The sequence below is a fragment of the Solanum lycopersicum genome, chromosome 7, assembly GCF_036512215.1.
Source record: "Solanum lycopersicum chromosome 7, SLM_r2.1".
In the NCBI taxonomy this organism is placed as follows: domain Eukaryota; kingdom Viridiplantae; phylum Streptophyta; class Magnoliopsida; order Solanales; family Solanaceae; genus Solanum; species Solanum lycopersicum.
In genome coordinates this window covers 64,681,189-64,698,264 of record NC_090806.1, presented here as the reverse complement: position 1 = coordinate 64,698,264, position 17,076 = coordinate 64,681,189, and the positions used below count along the sequence as shown (strand labels likewise).

Genomic DNA, 17,076 nt, shown 5'->3' with positions numbered 1-17,076 from the left:
TTCTTAGATTATGATTGAAATTTTAGAGACACATGTTAACTAAATTTAAGGTTCTATTAGAGCCTGTTTGGCTCAGCTTAAAAGCTGATCAAACTGACTTAAAAGTTGGTTTTTGACTTATTTAGCTGTTTGACAATACTCAAAACAGCTTATTTTAAGCCAAAAGTTAAAAGCTGGGATAGATGTGTTTTTTCTTTTTTTTAGCTTATAAGCTGTTTTAAGCTGACCACATTTTTATTTTTTTGTGCTTAATATTTTTATACAATCTCCAAATTACCCATATAACCCTAACATTTCTTTCTTCCATTTTTCCCTTTTCACGTTTGACATAACAACTTCAGCATTTTTATCCAAATGCATAACTGCTTATTTTAAAAATAAGTTTCAGCACTTTTAAAAGTACTGTTTAAAAGCTGCTTTTATTAAGCCCATCCAAACGGGTCCTTACTCTCTAAACTTATTTTTTTGTAATTTTATGCACCTTTTGTCTTATGTGATATATTTCGCGATTCCACACAATTGAGGCGCGTAGGAGATATTTGAATGTCACGTAAGCCAAAAAAATGCACAAAATTAAAAAAAAATCAGGGGTAATAAATGTTAGTTTAGTTAAAATATGTCTGTGAATTTTTGATCATAGTCTAGCCGAATACTTGCATATTTTCCTGAATTCTTTTAATAACTAATTTTCTTGTTCTACGTTGTGAGTTATGACTTATGATCCTTTAATCGAAATTTACATGTAATAAAGCTTATTATTGTATTTGACTTATTAATATATCTATAGCTTTTATAATTTGATATGAATATTTATCTAGAAATAAAAAAAGATGATTGAATCTGAAGAAAAGCAAGTTGGTTGCATGAAATTTGTGTAATGAAATCGTAATTTTCGCATACGTTTGGTTTCATTCGACTCTCGAATACATGAGACCCACTCTATCACAATTCTGATGGTTTAATAATGCTATATCATTTAACCTTAGTGAGAATTGGTAATTTTTTTTCCTAATACAAGCCTAAGTAAAAAAATAAATAAAGAAAAGGTATTAATTTGACATGATAGGGGAAAATGGAAATTATCTGCTGAATAATAATAATTCCTGAATATGTATTGTTATTTTAATTTATTACTCTAATTAATGCTACATTTATTACATATTTTAACTAATAGTACAACATTAAATCCAGGAGGACAGCTCGTTTTCCACAAATTCAAGTTCTTATTAAAGCCTGCAAGCACAAAATCAAAAAGAATTTTAAAAAAAAATGTTAGTTACTAAGTATATATATATATATATATGTTATAATAAGCACAAAAAAAAAAAAAAAATTGGAGAGAGAGAGTTTATAAAAGTACTTAGAGCAATCCATGCGTTCAGAGATAGGGAAGCTAAGATGAATATCGCAAAATATATAAAGTTGTCCGATTCGATCTTGTAAATAAGGTAGATGATCATGACTATTGCTGAAATTTACGATACATGAACAATATCTACGAACTCCATCATATTCGCATTTTACGTTATCATTCATTATGATTAAGTTGTTACAACACGTATGGGATGGAAATGGAGTAATCCCAACTACAAATATTTCACAAGTTTTAAAACGGCTATTCACATCTTTACAAATTGGATCTTTATTGCATGCATTGCATGGATTTATTAGAATTACTAACACAATAATAAGTGTAACAAAAGCTAGTAGATATTTTGTTGTCATTTGTTTTGTTTTTTTTTTGGCTGATTAATTTGGATTAGTAAAGTAATTAGCATAGTTTTAGTTTTTATAGATTTTGTTATGTACAGTGAGATTGTTCATTAATTAATTAGATTTAAATGTACGTGAATTGTGAATCATTCAATTTGGATGAGATTATTATAGTTGATGCGTGACGTTTAATTAGCTTAATTTGTGGTCATACAATATTAATTGATCGATTTTGCCCTTCCTAAAATAATATTTGATATCATAGCAAAAGAGCAAAATATTACTCCATCTGTGCCTAATTATTTGTTCATTATCGAGTTGGCACATCTATTAAGAAAACATAAATTAATGTAGTAGTTTATCATAAATATATAAAGGGATTGTATCAATTTTCTTTGAAAATATACTCCCTCTGTTTCATTTTATGTGACATTTTTCATTTTTAGAGAGTCAAATAGTTTAACTTTGACTGAACATTTGCGTATGGAATCTTCAAATTTTTTGAAATGAAATTTATATATTTGTAAACTACGTAAAGAGTACTAGAAGTCACAATAATTGACAATTCAAAATGTTAAAAGGATCTATGAAAAACTAACGATCAAAAATAGACTTTTTTGAATCTCGAAATACGAAAAGTGACATATAAAATAAGACGGAGAAAGTATAATTTTTACATGGAAAAAAATCAACGAACGATCATTAACTTTCCCTCCAATTTGGCATCTCATCCAAATTGAATGATCACAACTGCAAATCACAATTCACGGGCACCTAATTAATAAAGAGAAAATTGTATATAATAGGAAACTAATAACCTAAAATAAATAGAATAGTTAGGGTTTGATTTAATTGTGCTTCATAGCCAAAGTTAGCTAAAATTTGCCAGCGTCTCTCTCTCAGAAATCTCGCTCGCCACTCTCCATTCTCGCTCGCCTCTCTCGCTTTATACACAAAAGTGTATAATTCTGTTTCTGTTTTATATAAAGCGAGAGAAAATTGTATGTACACATGCAAAAATATATATCTTCATGTTATACACTTAATTATACAATTTACAAACATTTTACTTCAAATATTGCAGAGAAAAAAGCCAACGAATTATACAATTGCGAATTATACAATTGCAGTAAAATACAATTTTCTCTAGCTTTATACAACAAAAGTGTATATATTGTGTTTCTATTTTTGTATAAAGGGAGAGAAAAACATATATCTTCTTGCTATACACTTATAATTATGCAATATACATATATTTTAATTCGATTTAACTGTATGCAAATCAAATTTTATAAAAATATTGCAGCGAAATAGGCAGCGAATTATACAATTGTGCATTATGCAATCGCAGTGAAATAGGATAACGAATTATACAATTGCAGCGAAATAGGCCAACAAATTATACAATTGTATATGTATAGCGAATTATACAGTTTTATGTTTGCTATGGAGCGCAATTATGCAAACTTTGCTATAACATACAAATATGAATGTTTTGTTTAATATATGTGAAAGTTGCCCATTAATAAATAAAATGAATCTCCTATATAAAATCTACATAAACAAAAAAAAATGACAACCAAAAGCTTACTATTAATTTTTGTTGCACTAATTGTTGTTTTAAGTTCATGCAATGCATTTAGAGTAGTACAAAAAAGATACAAATTGTGAAAATGTGGATACTTGATTTGCTTCTTGTGAAGATTTTGTAGATGGAATTACTGAATATGCAACTTGGGATTGTTATAGCAATATTCATCTTAGCGCATGGATTGTTCTGTACACTTTAATAAACTCTTTATTTATTTTATTTTATTTTTCTTTAGATTGTCTTGTTCATCTAACTAAACATATTTTTTATTTTTTGTTTTGTGGTTGCAGGCTTTAGTAAAAACTTATATTTGAGTAAAAGGAGCTGTTTGGGGTCTAATTAATGCTATGTTTTTATTTTCATCTTTTTCTGAACTTTTAATTTGGAAGAATAATGATGTGTTATTATATTAAATAAATAATTGCATACTCTTATTAATTGCAATTCGATAATTTTCACTTCGTGAATATAACATCTTGAGACATTGTAGTTCCAATATTTCATTCGTATCAAGTCAAAATTTAATATTATTTAATTTAATAAAGTAAAACACATGTTAATTAATTAAAATTGAATAAAACGAATTATAAATTTAAACATGTGACGTGCATGTATTGAATTGGTATAAACACCCGATGCGTGTAAGTTTTACACTCTTTCAGGTCCTTATTTTCGGTATCACATAGGAAATTGATATAATTATAATTTCAATCGTTTTTCAAATTTTGTATTGAAGACATGACATATCTAGGAGTCTGTCCATTTTAATTTATGACCAACTCAAATTCAATTCAATACGTTTATTTCACTCACATAACCAGAATTTTTCAGTTTTTACTTGAGTCTATATATATTCAAAACCAAATTCGCTCCTATTTTATATCAAAGAGAATATAATGAAGCAACAGCAGATACCGTAGAGATGGAACAATTAAGTAGTTATTAAATGGGCAACTTTCACATATAGCAAACAAAAAATTCATATTTGTATGTTATAGCAAAGTTTGCATAATTGCGCTCCATAGCAAACATAAAACTGTATAATTCGCTATACATATACAATTGTATAATTCGCTGGTCTATTTCGCTGCAATTGTATAATTCGTTATCCTATTTCACTGCAATTGTATAATGCACAATTGTATAATTCACTGCCTATTTCGCTGCGATATTTTTATAAAATTTGCTTTGCATACAATTAAATTGAATTAAAATGTATGTATATTGCATAATTAAATGTGTATAGCAAGAAGATATATGTTTTTCTCTCGCTTTATACAAAAACAGAAACACAATATATACACTTCTGTTTTATAAAGTTAGAGAAAATTGTATTTCACTGCAATTGTATAATTCGTTGACCTTTTTCTCTACAATATTTGTCTAAAATTTGCATTTGTCTACAATTGAATTGAAGCAAAATGTTTGTAAATTGTATAATTAAGTGTATAGCACAAAGATATATGTTTTTGCATGTGTATATACAATTTTCTCTCGCTTTATACAAAACAGAAACAGAAATTATGCACTTCTGTGTATAAAGCGAGAGAGGCGAGAATGGGAGAGTGGCGAGCGAGACTTTAAGGAGAGAGGCACCTGGCAAATTTTGGCCAACGTTTGCTATGGAGCACAATTAAATCAAACCCTAGCTACTCTATTTATTTTAGGTTATTAGTTTGCTATTATATACAATTTTCCCTTATTAAATCATGCTATTGTAGAATTTTTAATATTTGCAAAAAAAAAAATATTATTTATGAGAAATAAATATTATTCAAAGCTATACTAAAACACATGACACCTTAAAATTTTAAACTCAAAATCAGTTTCTTTCAAATCAATTTTCTCTAAAAATAACTTTTCTTATTAATAGACTTATCGATAGTAAAAAAGATGATTTTTCAATTGAAAAATTCCAAACGCCTCGAATCAAATTAAAATGAAAGCATTTTATTTTGCAACGTTACCTTCTAGTCAATGAAAACTTACATAATTTTGAACTTTCTTTATTGATGTTTTGTTTTTGAAATTTTGTGCTTGTAAGCTTTGGAGACCTATATTTTAATTAGTGTATACTTATGTATAATTTATGTGTACATTTAAAAGGAATAATAAATCAAGATCCCAAATTATATATCCTAAATAAAATTGATGGGCAAGCTATGAATGTAACTACTGAATCGCCATTTATTTGTATCATATTTTGTCACTTCGATTCGATTAATTTCACTCTCATCATGGTTCATTATTATTTATGATAATTGTAAATTATATAAGATTATTTGATTTATAAATTTCATAGGTATTATTGGTATATCTTCTGAATAACAATAGTTGTCCACTATTAACTTGACACACACCTTAAAACAAATAATAAATAATAGAAGTAATATTACTACATTACCCTTTTAGTATATTAAATGTAATATTTTGAAAATTTTGTTAGTGTTGATTAATATTTATTACTAAAGGTAAAACAGGCTCAAAAAAAATTATCTCTTTGAAATTGTATTGTGCACAAGTAAATATGGACGAGAGAGTAACAAATTGTGGCTAAGACCTCATTTTTTTGCACTTATAATATTTCCTAGACAAGCTTTTGAGAAGTTAAAAATATTTTTTGGAGATATGTTTTTTTTTAGGTGCTTTATTAAGAACGAAAAATATTTTTTGAGCGAGAGCTACAATTTTCTTCATCTTTCATAAAATAGAAGCAAAAGTGAATTTATTCAAGATAATATCCTTCCCAAAAATCCATATTTATGAAAAAAATCTTTAATTTATACGAAACGTATCTCCCAAATATATAAATACAACACTTTTCTCCGTTTATCATTTTTGTTTAACTAATATGGTTTTGATCAAGCCTCAAGGGCCAATAACTTAAAAGGATCAGGTTTAATAAGTCCTAGTTTTAAATGGGCTTGAAAATTATATCCTAATCTTATCTCAATAACGGGTTGGGTTGAGCCGGCTTAATGGGCTAAGTCCATTTGGACGGCTTTACATAAAATCATAGACAAAATCAACGTTAAAAATGGACAAAGGATCAAAACTACATCAATATTACAAACATGAGGGACTATTACTGTTACATGTGAAAACTCAATGATAACTTAAATGTTAATCTAAAAATAAAAGACTATTTTGAAATTTTTTTCTAGTTTATTTGCATTGATCTCAAATTACTTATCAAAAGGAAATTAAGTTACTCACTTTCCTAAGTAGTCCTGCAAGATAAGATTTTGTTACCATACTCAATCTTTAATATATTTTCCTTAATTAGTTGGAGGACATAAATAATATTTGATTCAGTCAAATTCAAATTTATCTTATTTAATATTTTACTATTTCTCCTTCAACCAGATGTCTTTGTTTACCTATAAATACATTGCTAAGAGTGAAATCAATAATATCGATCACATATATAGTTAATTACTCTTGTGTTACCACAAAACTTGGAAGAGAAAATGGACAAGGCAACATTTCTTAAGGTTTTCTTGATCTCCTTTTTGCTTATGTTGTTGGGTAAGCAATTTTCTCATCTATTGCAACTTATACTCTAGACTAGATATATATGATAATTTATTCGTTTGTTTACTTTTTCAAAATGTTGATATTGTTTATGAAAAATCTTTTGTATATCATTGACGTCTGTCAATGATGTCGATTTTGATAGGGTTGAACAACAAAATTATGATACTTCTTTCGTTTGTTTTCACTTTTTTAAATGTTGATGTCGTTTATAAAAAAATCTTGTGTACATCACTGACTTGTTCAATAATGTTGTCCACATTGGTAGGACAAGGAAATGATGATAACTTATTCGTTTGTTCACTTTTTTCAAATGTTGATGTTGCGTATGAATATTCTAGTATACGTCACTGACTTGCTCAACAATGTTGTTCATGTTGGTAGTACAAGGAAGCCATGTGCAAGGAGGATGTACCAGCGATGCCGATTGTGCTACGGTTTTGAAATGCATAGAAGCACAACCCATCTGTGACTTGACAAGACATCAATGTGTCTGTCCACGAACTCCACCAGCTAATTATGGAACAAGAACCATTCACCAAAACTGATTTTATTATGTTTTTTCAATTTCATAAGATTCAATAAAGATCTATTATTTTCATATTAATCATGTTGGAAAATGGATGGTGTTATTTGCGCGATGTATTTTATCATTAAAGATTTCTTTGTTTTTAGATTAATCACAAATCAAGAATATATTGGTTGCTTTTGGTACAATTCTTGATGTCGTGATACTCCTAGTATGGTTGGTATATGTAAGATATACTAGATTTAGGAACGTGCGTTGCACGTTTATTTCAAGATATTTCATATAAATTTTGTATCGTAAAATTTATCATTGTTTTGGTAGAAACTACATATATCTTCCTAGTAAAAATATTATATCTTTAATTATAAAATTGACTAAAAGTGAATAAAGTAAAAATAACTATCACACAAATTCAATATTCTAATGAAGATATTAAAATACAACATGATAAGTTAATGTATACAAAGCAACAGGCCATAGTAAATTATCAATAATAACACAACAATAGAAAGTACGTTGTACAATAACAACAAGCAAGAAACATAAATGTTAAACTAAATAAATAAAAAGAGACGAGAAAAGAGACGAGAAAAGAGAGCATAGAGATTTTCTCATTTTTTTCAATTGGTTTAAGTTTATATTTTATTGTGTGAAATGTCACTATTTATTATTGGATAACATTGAAAAATACAAAGAGTTGTCATAAATAAATATTAATCTATTTGAGATTATCAATGAGAAATGAGAGTAATGAACATAATAAATATAATTAGTGAGAGTCACATACATTTACAAGTTGATGGTAAGTTATGTATACTAATATGATAATTTACTATTTACTATATTAATATTAATATTTAATTTATTAAACAATTTATAAAATTTAAATGTACTGTATGTAAACAAAATTGTAATCTAAGAAAAAAATATAGCAAAGAATTCAAATATACTAAATCTGTAATGGAAAATCATTATGACTAAGTATTAAAAAATTTATATGAAAATACACCATTCAATCAAATACATTCTTAAAATAAAATTACAAATACAAAAAAAAAAAATCAAATATGGGAGCAAGTTTAGCATAAGGCTACCAACGAAAATGCAAATTGATAATGTAAATTGAAGACATTCCTTTCCCTATTTTTAAGACATTCCTTTCCCTGATTTTTATTGATAATGCAAATTAAAAAAAGCTATAGTAATAAACATTCAACCTTTGATCATAAAAAAAAGTTAAAAGTTTTGGAAGAGAAGTTAACGAAAGCGATATTCAACTACATAAATGGAGGGGTCTTATCATAGTTCTAATCTCGGCAAATTACAAAAATAAATACATCAAACTCCGATATTCTAGTAATTGAAGTGTTATTCATCCCTATAATCACATTACGCCTTGTAATCTTGACAGAAATCCTCTTTGCCTTGAAATTTTCTTTACTTGATTAAAGCTTCTCTAGTCTTCCACACACAAAAATTGTATCATGTTTAAATTTTTCTATGAAAATACTATTAAAAAATTTTCATTGAAAGATTTGTATTTATAGGGAAAAAATATAGTTTTGGAATATGAAGATTCACTTACAAAGTTGAAAGGTCAAGTATTATTACAAATTAAAGACAAATATTAATTAAAAATATAAATTAATTTGGAATATGAAACACATACATGTATCTATTCAAAGGGATAACTCTTATTTTTAATTTTGTTCTATTGAATTTACTCACATGTGTATACCAATTAAATAAAAATATTATAGAAATTCTACTATTTACTATTTAATTATTTATTTAATAACATTTGAATTTAGCATAAGGGTAAAATTGTAATTCAACTTTTCTACTTTGAAGCTTCCCACTTATAATAATATACCATTTTGTACGTAAAATTCTTGACTTAGAGTTTATAGTTTCATACTTTTATTTTTTATTATCTCAAACTCTTGGTTAGTTTATAATATGAGTGTATCTAATGTCAACTGATGTGATTGGTTCATCTGGTTTGTTGCCTTGTTTCTAAGTGATTTTCAGTGATTTTTTTTTAAAATCTTAACGGTTAAATAGATAATTGAATCGATAATGATTAATAACTGATAAACCACTACTAATAAGTCAAAGTCTTAATGATTCTCTAACAGTTTAGCATACCTACAAATCGATATTCGATAAGTCGAACTTGAGTTAGCCATTAAGAAGGAAATCTCTTGTTTTTACCATACATCACAATACATCACAACTATAATAATCTCATCCAATTTGAATGATCACTAACTACAAATCACAATTCAGGGACATCTATAATTTATAAATCTCCTCACAATAATCTATAATACTATGCTACCAATATTGCATCTTTCCAATTAAATGTAACAACAGTACAGTAATATGTCAGTCAAGAAAAATCTACTATTTTTGTTACATTTGTATTACAAAAGTCAATGTTATACATCCAATATACATCGTGATACATATGTCTGCGATTATTTTGCTTCTAGTATATTCAAAGTATATAATGAATATATGTAACTTCATGATTCAAATTAATGATAGATCATTCAAATTTTAGATATAGTAGATTTTGAGTTGAGTTTCCCCAAAATGTATCTTTTAATTTTATGTGTATATTTTTATTTTATGTTGAAGAAAGTTTAGATGAACCTCTTGACCTTACCTAGCTCCGCCCTCGTATGAACTTTGATTTGAGAGGAAAATAATATGTACACTATTCCAATTAATTCCACTAAGTTATCTCGACAAGGTTAAGTTTGAATATATATGTAGCTTTGTGTTTAAACTAGTGGCTTATTCAAAATTTAGACTAAAGGGGATTTTGAATTGAGAGAATATCTCATGTTTTCTTGCAAATATATTATATCATCTAATCTCGAAGTATTGAATTCTGTTGAACTTTCAATACATTTTATAACAATTTAAAAATACGTGATATTGTATATGATAATTTACATTAAATATAATATTTTACGTAAATTATGCCACGTAAAATATGTCCATCATTTTTTTTCACTATCATTTCATTGCTAGCCACGGTCACACATTCATTATTTTTTACCACCATCTCGCAACCACCACTAATGGCGTAATAACATTTATTTAAAGATGGTCAATAGTCTTTGTCAAAAAATAATTTATACATGCATATAAAAAAAGATATTATACAAGATCAAAAATAACATCTTAGAAATATATATTAATTTAAAAATAAAAGTATATCATTTAAATTCAAATAATACTAAAAAATTAAATAATTTTAAAACTATATATTCAGTATTTAGATCTAAATGTCCGTCACTAATATCTAAATATGTGTATATAAATAAATGGAGCCTTAAGTGTAGAACCAAACCATACTTTACATTGTTACAATTTATTCATATCAAGAAAGTACTACATTTGACCAAATGTTCCCCTATACCATTTGTAATTTTAAAAATATTATTGAAAAAGAAAGGATGCAATGTGATTGAGATTTTAAAACAAATAGATTTTTTCTAAATTAATTTGGTAAATATAATACGTAGAATAGCCATCCCTCCTTTTTAATCCATATTATCCCTTTTTTTAAATTTGTCCGTCTTATTTATTTATATATTTACTTTTAATCAGTTTAAAAATGATATTTCTTTCTTTTTAAATTTTTAATTTCAACTTTTCATATATTAAAATCAAAATTTAAAAATATCTTGATATATTCAACATATATTAGAGTAATTATTAAAAGTACATTTCGTTTTCCAGCTTTTAAATTTAGCGTTGACAATAAATTCAAATTGCATAATTCATGCATGAAAGTAGGTGGAACATATACATAAAATTAAATAAATTCATTTTATTAGGACCCCCAACTTAGACCTGTCCAAATCCTGTTATTTTCAATCAAATGTGGCGCTTATAAATATTCATCATTATTTTTTATTGACAAATGGCAAAAAGAATAATAAAATAATAGTAAAAATAACAATAACACGTTGAATTCGCTAGCTAGATTTGAAAAAAATAGTATATATATAATACATAATCATTGTAAAAAAAACTTACTACAATTGTTTACGATAAATCCAAACTCAATAAAAAAAAAATAACAAATCAAAAGTAGGTTAATTATAAAAGTTAATTAAACTATACCATCAAATGTTTTTACGCAAAGAGTATAGTATGGATAATATATTTTAATATTACGTATTTTTTTTAATTTTACCTTCCAAAAGTAGGTGCCTTCAATGTTTATTATTGTGCTAGGTGTAAGAACAAGAGAAGTTTCCTTTAAGAAAACATTTGAGTTATGTAAGCAATTTTATTTTGGTGTATCATCATTGTATTTTCTAATAATAGATTAGACAATGATTGACATTTTGGCATATATAAAAATAATATAAGAAAAATATACAATTGAATGCACACGTACATCGATTGTTGAATCTCTAGCAATTTTCTCTCTCACCGATAATAATATAATCAGTATAATATTATTAATTAATCTAAAAATTAAAAATAACATTAATTATATGTAAATTTTATTTATACTTTATAATATAAAAAATCATTTTCGATAAACCTTTCATTAAAATAAAAAATTATCAAAACAATATAATGATAACATAGTACGGTGAAATCTATGAAATTACTAAATAATACTATTGGTTGTGTGAAGAGGAAGGAAGGAGGCTAGCCATCTACCTATCCAACATATAGCGCCATAACATTTGACTATCTATTTAATTCTTAATTTAATTGTTACCTTTCACATATTTTTATCAAAAATTACGTATAATTATAAGTTGAAATTGTGCCAAATTTTGTGTTTGTTAGGAAATTAATTCCATTAGACAAATTATTTCTTTTTCTCCCTCCCTTCGATAGCTACAAAACGTATCCTGTCATGATGATATCTATCAGTAATTTTTATAATTTAAAATAAAATATAATATATCGAGAATAGTACATAAATATTTAAGAATAGAAATCAAGTTAAGTAGCTAGTTCAACGTTATCTCATTCTCTTCACAATTTTAATATTCTTCTTCTTCTGTTATCTTATTTTTTTAATTATTTATTTATTATTCTTCTTATTATTATTATTATTATTATTATTATTATCATTATTATACTGTATTTTTTTCATTATATTTGATATAGCTTTTTTATTATTGTATTTTCTTTATACATATTATTTTAATAGGATTTATTTGAATCGAGGATGCCATTAAAAGTATTTTTTCTACCTTCTCAGAATATAAAAATCCAAACACGCATGTATTACTTTTTAAATATAAAATTACACTGAATATATTATTATAATAAATTTATCGAAGGCATGAAGTATATGTACAAACGTCGACCGCAAAATATGATGGACAAAATGTCAATTGCTAGATATAATAGAGGACAAAGCGCCGACCAAAGATATAATTCTATTAGAAAAACATGTGTTTAGTTTTGAAAATTACTTAAAAGTATCATTTAAAATTATTATATCTAATTAATAATTTTTGCATTTCGTACCTAAATGTTAGTGATTATGTGTTCGTCTTTGTTATTTTAAAATCCTCCTAATGTGTATAAAGACTTAATTTAACTTGGAACAAAATTTACCTTATTTATAAAATTATATATATATGGGACCTCCTAGCACCAATTAGTAGCATTACTTTTTGGACCAAATTATTATTAGCCTTTTGAAGGCTCCACTTGTTAAAATACTGAATAAATTACATCATCGAAAGTACTATTAAAATAAGGGACAATGAATTATTAGAAAACAGTAAATCTAATATTATTAAACCAAAAGATAATTATTCACTAGTACACAAGAGAGGAATCAATTTTCTAATAAGAATAAAGGATACTCCCTCCTCAGTTAAATAGAAAGACCTAGTTTGATTTGTAACAGAATTTAATTTTTAATTTTATTATTTTGAATTAAAATAATATCAAATTTATCAAAATGTCTTTTAATTCTTGTGATTTTAAATATGTCATGTGAAAAGTTAAAATTAATTGTTACCAAAAAAGAAAAAAAAATCATTCTTTTTGACACATACCAAAATGAAAATATAGTCATTCTTTTGTAAAAAAAGGAAGTAACTAGTAGTAACGATGGTTTTCATTTCTAAACACTGATTTATAATTATAAATGGATACAAATTCAATAAATAGATTGTGTACAAAGACAACATGGGTTATTGCATGTTTGTTTTAAAAAAAAAGAAATTAAAATGTTATGAGTTTGTTTTTGTTGAACTAAGATGGACTTAAATTAAAAAATCTATTATATATGGTTGTTAAAAAAACTCAAACTTGTTAACGAAGACTGATCGTATTCTTTTGAATATTTCATATCATAATTTTCTATGTAAATTAAATTTGAAAAAAGTTATAATCATTAATATGTAAATCTATAAATTAACAAAATCAACTTTGAAAATATCAAAATACACTAAAATTCATTTTAATAATTTTTTTTAAAAAAATTAAAATTATACAATCGAAAATTTTGATACGATAACGTTGTATCAACGAGAAAAGAGGGTGGGGAAGTGGGGGTACAAGTTGGCGAAAACGCGTTGCTTTATAGAAAAGATACATTATTATAAAGGGAATTAAAAAAATATAGGTATTATAAATAAAAAAAATAAATAATAACGCGGTTCTGAATTTAAAAAATTAAAAAAAATAAAGTCTAAGTCTCAACTTTCATAATTATTCACATGGTCTCTTAAGTTGATGTGATTTATACTTGCACATAATATTATAGCCCACTCTCTACTGTTTCAATAATTATCATGCTTTATATATCATCATACTAACATACATAATTACAAATTTTACTTTTTTTCTGTGTAAAACTATTTCAAAATCATGACTGGAGGAAGAGAAATCCTGCACAAGATGAAGGTTTGTTATCTCAATTTTTTGTGCTAATTTTCAAGTGTTTGTTATATTTATAAGAAATCAAAATCAGCTTGTATACTTAAAAGTTATACTGTTAGATCGGTGAAGATTATATTGCAATCAGCGCGTGCCTAGGCCTTTATATTTATTTATTTATATTCATTTTATTTTTTCAAACTGTAAATTGTGGTATTGTTATCGAAAATAATAGATTATAGTAGCAAATCAGAACAGGAAGGTTGTGGTTTCTGCAGTCACAAGAATAGAAATAACTTTGTTTTTGTTTTTGGGTTTAAGAAGTTTTGATTTCGTAACTTGTTTGAGACTCTTTCAGAAATAGAATAGAATAAAGAATGAGATAGTCTATATTGTGTATCGACGTATTGTTTTTGGATGGAACATTAAAAATTTAGGCAAGGAAGTTGTATGTATTGTCCAAGTTAATTTAGGGAATTTGATAATAGGCTGTGTAAAATTTTAGCTAAAGAAAATTGGAACTTCATTAGATCAGAGATTTGGCTTTAACTGATTTGGGGAGTGAGGGAATACACTCAATTTCAGCCAAATTGTGCTCTAATAGCAATTGAATAATCGATTTCCTACACCTTACGAGAAGATTGATATTGCCATACTGCTGCTATAACTGGAAACGTGATTTCAGGCAAAGTTTTAGTTGTCACTGGACTTGTTCTCTAATTTCAAGATCGATCTTCATGTGTATCTGTAAATTGTCTCTCATGCAGAAGGTTAATTGGTGTTACTGATCAAGGCGTCATTGTTCTCACACTAATAATGCATTTGCTACATGCCAGGAAAAGGCATGTTTTATGGCTTCCATGCCAGACTCACCAGATACAAGAGGCAAGGGCGGAGCATCAAAGCGGATCACTCATGGTTCCCACCTGGTGAAGGGAAAGTCTAATCACGCGATGGAAGATTGTTTAGTTTGTGAGTTTAAGCAAGTCCATAACAACGATTTGGGACTATTCGCAATCTATGATGGACATATGGGCCATGATGTAGCAAACTACTTGCAGACACATTTGTTTAACAATATTTTGAAAGAGGTAATGCATAATTCACGAGAAGAGTTCGTGTTGTCACAACTCTGTCCTGATAACTCTCTTTTTGTCCATTTTCGCTATTCTGTTATTCACATCACCTGTATCTGTGAGCAGCATGACGTTTGGACGGATACTGTGAATGCAACTCGTAGAGCTTATCATAGTACAGACAGAGACATTCTGGCAAAAGCATTCGAATTGGGAAAAGGAGGGTCAACTGCAGTTACTGCAATGCTGATAAATAGTCAAACACTTATAGTAGCAAATGTGGGAGATTCTCGAGCTGTCATATCCAAGAAAGGTGTTGCCGAGCAGCTATCAGTTGATCATGAGCCAAACAGAGAAAGGGAGATAATTGAAAGCAAAGGCGGATTTGTTTCAAACATTCCAGGTAATGATTCAAGTTTTAGTTTAAGTGGTCTATAGACGATTTCACTCTCTCATGATGATACTGCTCCATCACAATTGACCGTGTCAATTGATGTAATTCATTGTCTAGCCATAAGTTAGTGGTTGCTTCACACAAAGCTGAAAGTTTTCGAATTTTGTAGGTGATGTACCTCGTGTTGATGGACAGCTTGCCGTTGCAAGGGCATTTGGAGACAAGAGCTTGAAGAGACATCTTAGTTCAGATCCAGACGTGGCAATTGAGCTGATGGATAACGATGTAGATCTCATTATTTTGGCAAGCGATGGTCTGTGGAAGGTAAGCTGTTCCCTCAAAATAAGAGCTAAAATATCTCAAGGAGGATGTTGTATTCGCTCTTGTTGAACATTTGCCTCGCGTATTTGTAGGTAATGTCCAACCAAGAGGCAGTGGACTGCATTAAGAACATGAAAGACGCGAAAGCAGCAGCTAAACATTTATCAGAAGTGGCAATTTCGCGTAAAAGCAAGGATGATATTTCCTGCATAGTTGTTAAGTTTCAGTGAAAGCAAGTCCCTTTTGCAAGTAAAGATTGGGCTGTACAAATTATTTTTGGGAATGAAAAAACACTTCTCTGCTGAATTTGTTAAAGTTGAAAATATTTCCAGTGCATCAAAGATCAGTGGCAGACAGACTTTTCATTTTGTTATAAGAAATTGTTGTATAATGAATTCATTGTTGTGTACTGTATATTCATTTTCTTAGGCAAATAGGTTACATTTACTGTAAGCAGAAGTCTGTATTTGTTCAAATAAGTACTTAGAAATACAGATGCTGAAGAGTTCTGAGTTAATTCATCTTTCAGTTTGGTTTGCTTGATGACTTATTTAGCACTAGTGTATAATATGATAATATACGGGCTTGTTCGGTACGAGGGATAATTAATTGGAAAAATTAGTAAATTAGTCAAAATAAATAACATATTTATTAAAAATATTCATACTTTATAAATATTAGCAATAATGTCATTATTTAAAAAAAATTATGTGTCCCAATTTTCTTCCTATTTTATCTCTTTTTTCAATTAATTCTATATATCTTTTTTTTAAAAAAAAAATCATTCTCTCTCATATTTATCTTTTCAAATTGTAATTTTTTTTCTCTCTCATGGTTATCTTTTCTGATTTTCCTCCAACATTCAAATTGCAAATATTTTTTTGTCATATATTTTGGTTGTTTTTTTAATCTAAAATTGAATCAACAAGAATCTCTTTGATTAAGGTATCTCTAATCTTTATCCTATTTTCAGATTTCTTTTCTAATTTTATTTTTGTTTAAATCTTAAAAAAATGTTGTTTGTATTTTTCAA

At 27.1% G+C, this 17,076-nt stretch overlaps 1 protein-coding gene and 2 long non-coding RNA genes across 4 annotated transcripts; all 3 read left to right on the top strand.

Moving 5' to 3' along the window:
- The first annotated feature begins 3,355 nt into the window (after positions 1 to 3,355).
- On the top strand, positions 3,356 to 3,742 carry LOC112941795 (uncharacterized). Its single transcript, XR_003247364.2, has 2 exons — positions 3,356 to 3,492; positions 3,595 to 3,742. It is a non-coding gene; the product is annotated as an uncharacterized lncRNA (long non-coding RNA).
- A 2,976-nt stretch (positions 3,743 to 6,718) lies between these two features.
- LOC109120742 (uncharacterized) lies at positions 6,719 to 7,669 on the top strand. Its single transcript, XR_002028154.2, has 2 exons — positions 6,719 to 6,832; positions 7,223 to 7,669. It is a non-coding gene; the product is annotated as an uncharacterized lncRNA (long non-coding RNA).
- A 6,334-nt stretch (positions 7,670 to 14,003) lies between these two features.
- LOC101248792 (probable protein phosphatase 2C 58) lies at positions 14,004 to 16,560 on the top strand. 2 transcript variants are annotated; one of them, XM_004243321.5, is made up of 5 exons: positions 14,004 to 14,279; positions 15,089 to 15,343; positions 15,455 to 15,731; positions 15,892 to 16,046; positions 16,136 to 16,560. In XM_004243321.5, exons 1-5 carry the CDS (start codon positions 14,244 to 14,246, stop codon positions 16,271 to 16,273), a joined length of 861 nt encoding a protein of 286 aa, XP_004243369.1. In that variant the 5' UTR covers positions 14,004 to 14,243; the 3' UTR covers positions 16,274 to 16,560. The 2 variants fall into 2 exon arrangements, with proteins under 2 accessions (XP_004243369.1, XP_010323751.1); XM_010325449.4 differs by having other exon boundaries at positions 14,087 to 14,279; positions 15,020 to 15,343.
- The last annotated feature ends 516 nt before the right edge of the window (positions 16,561 to 17,076 follow it).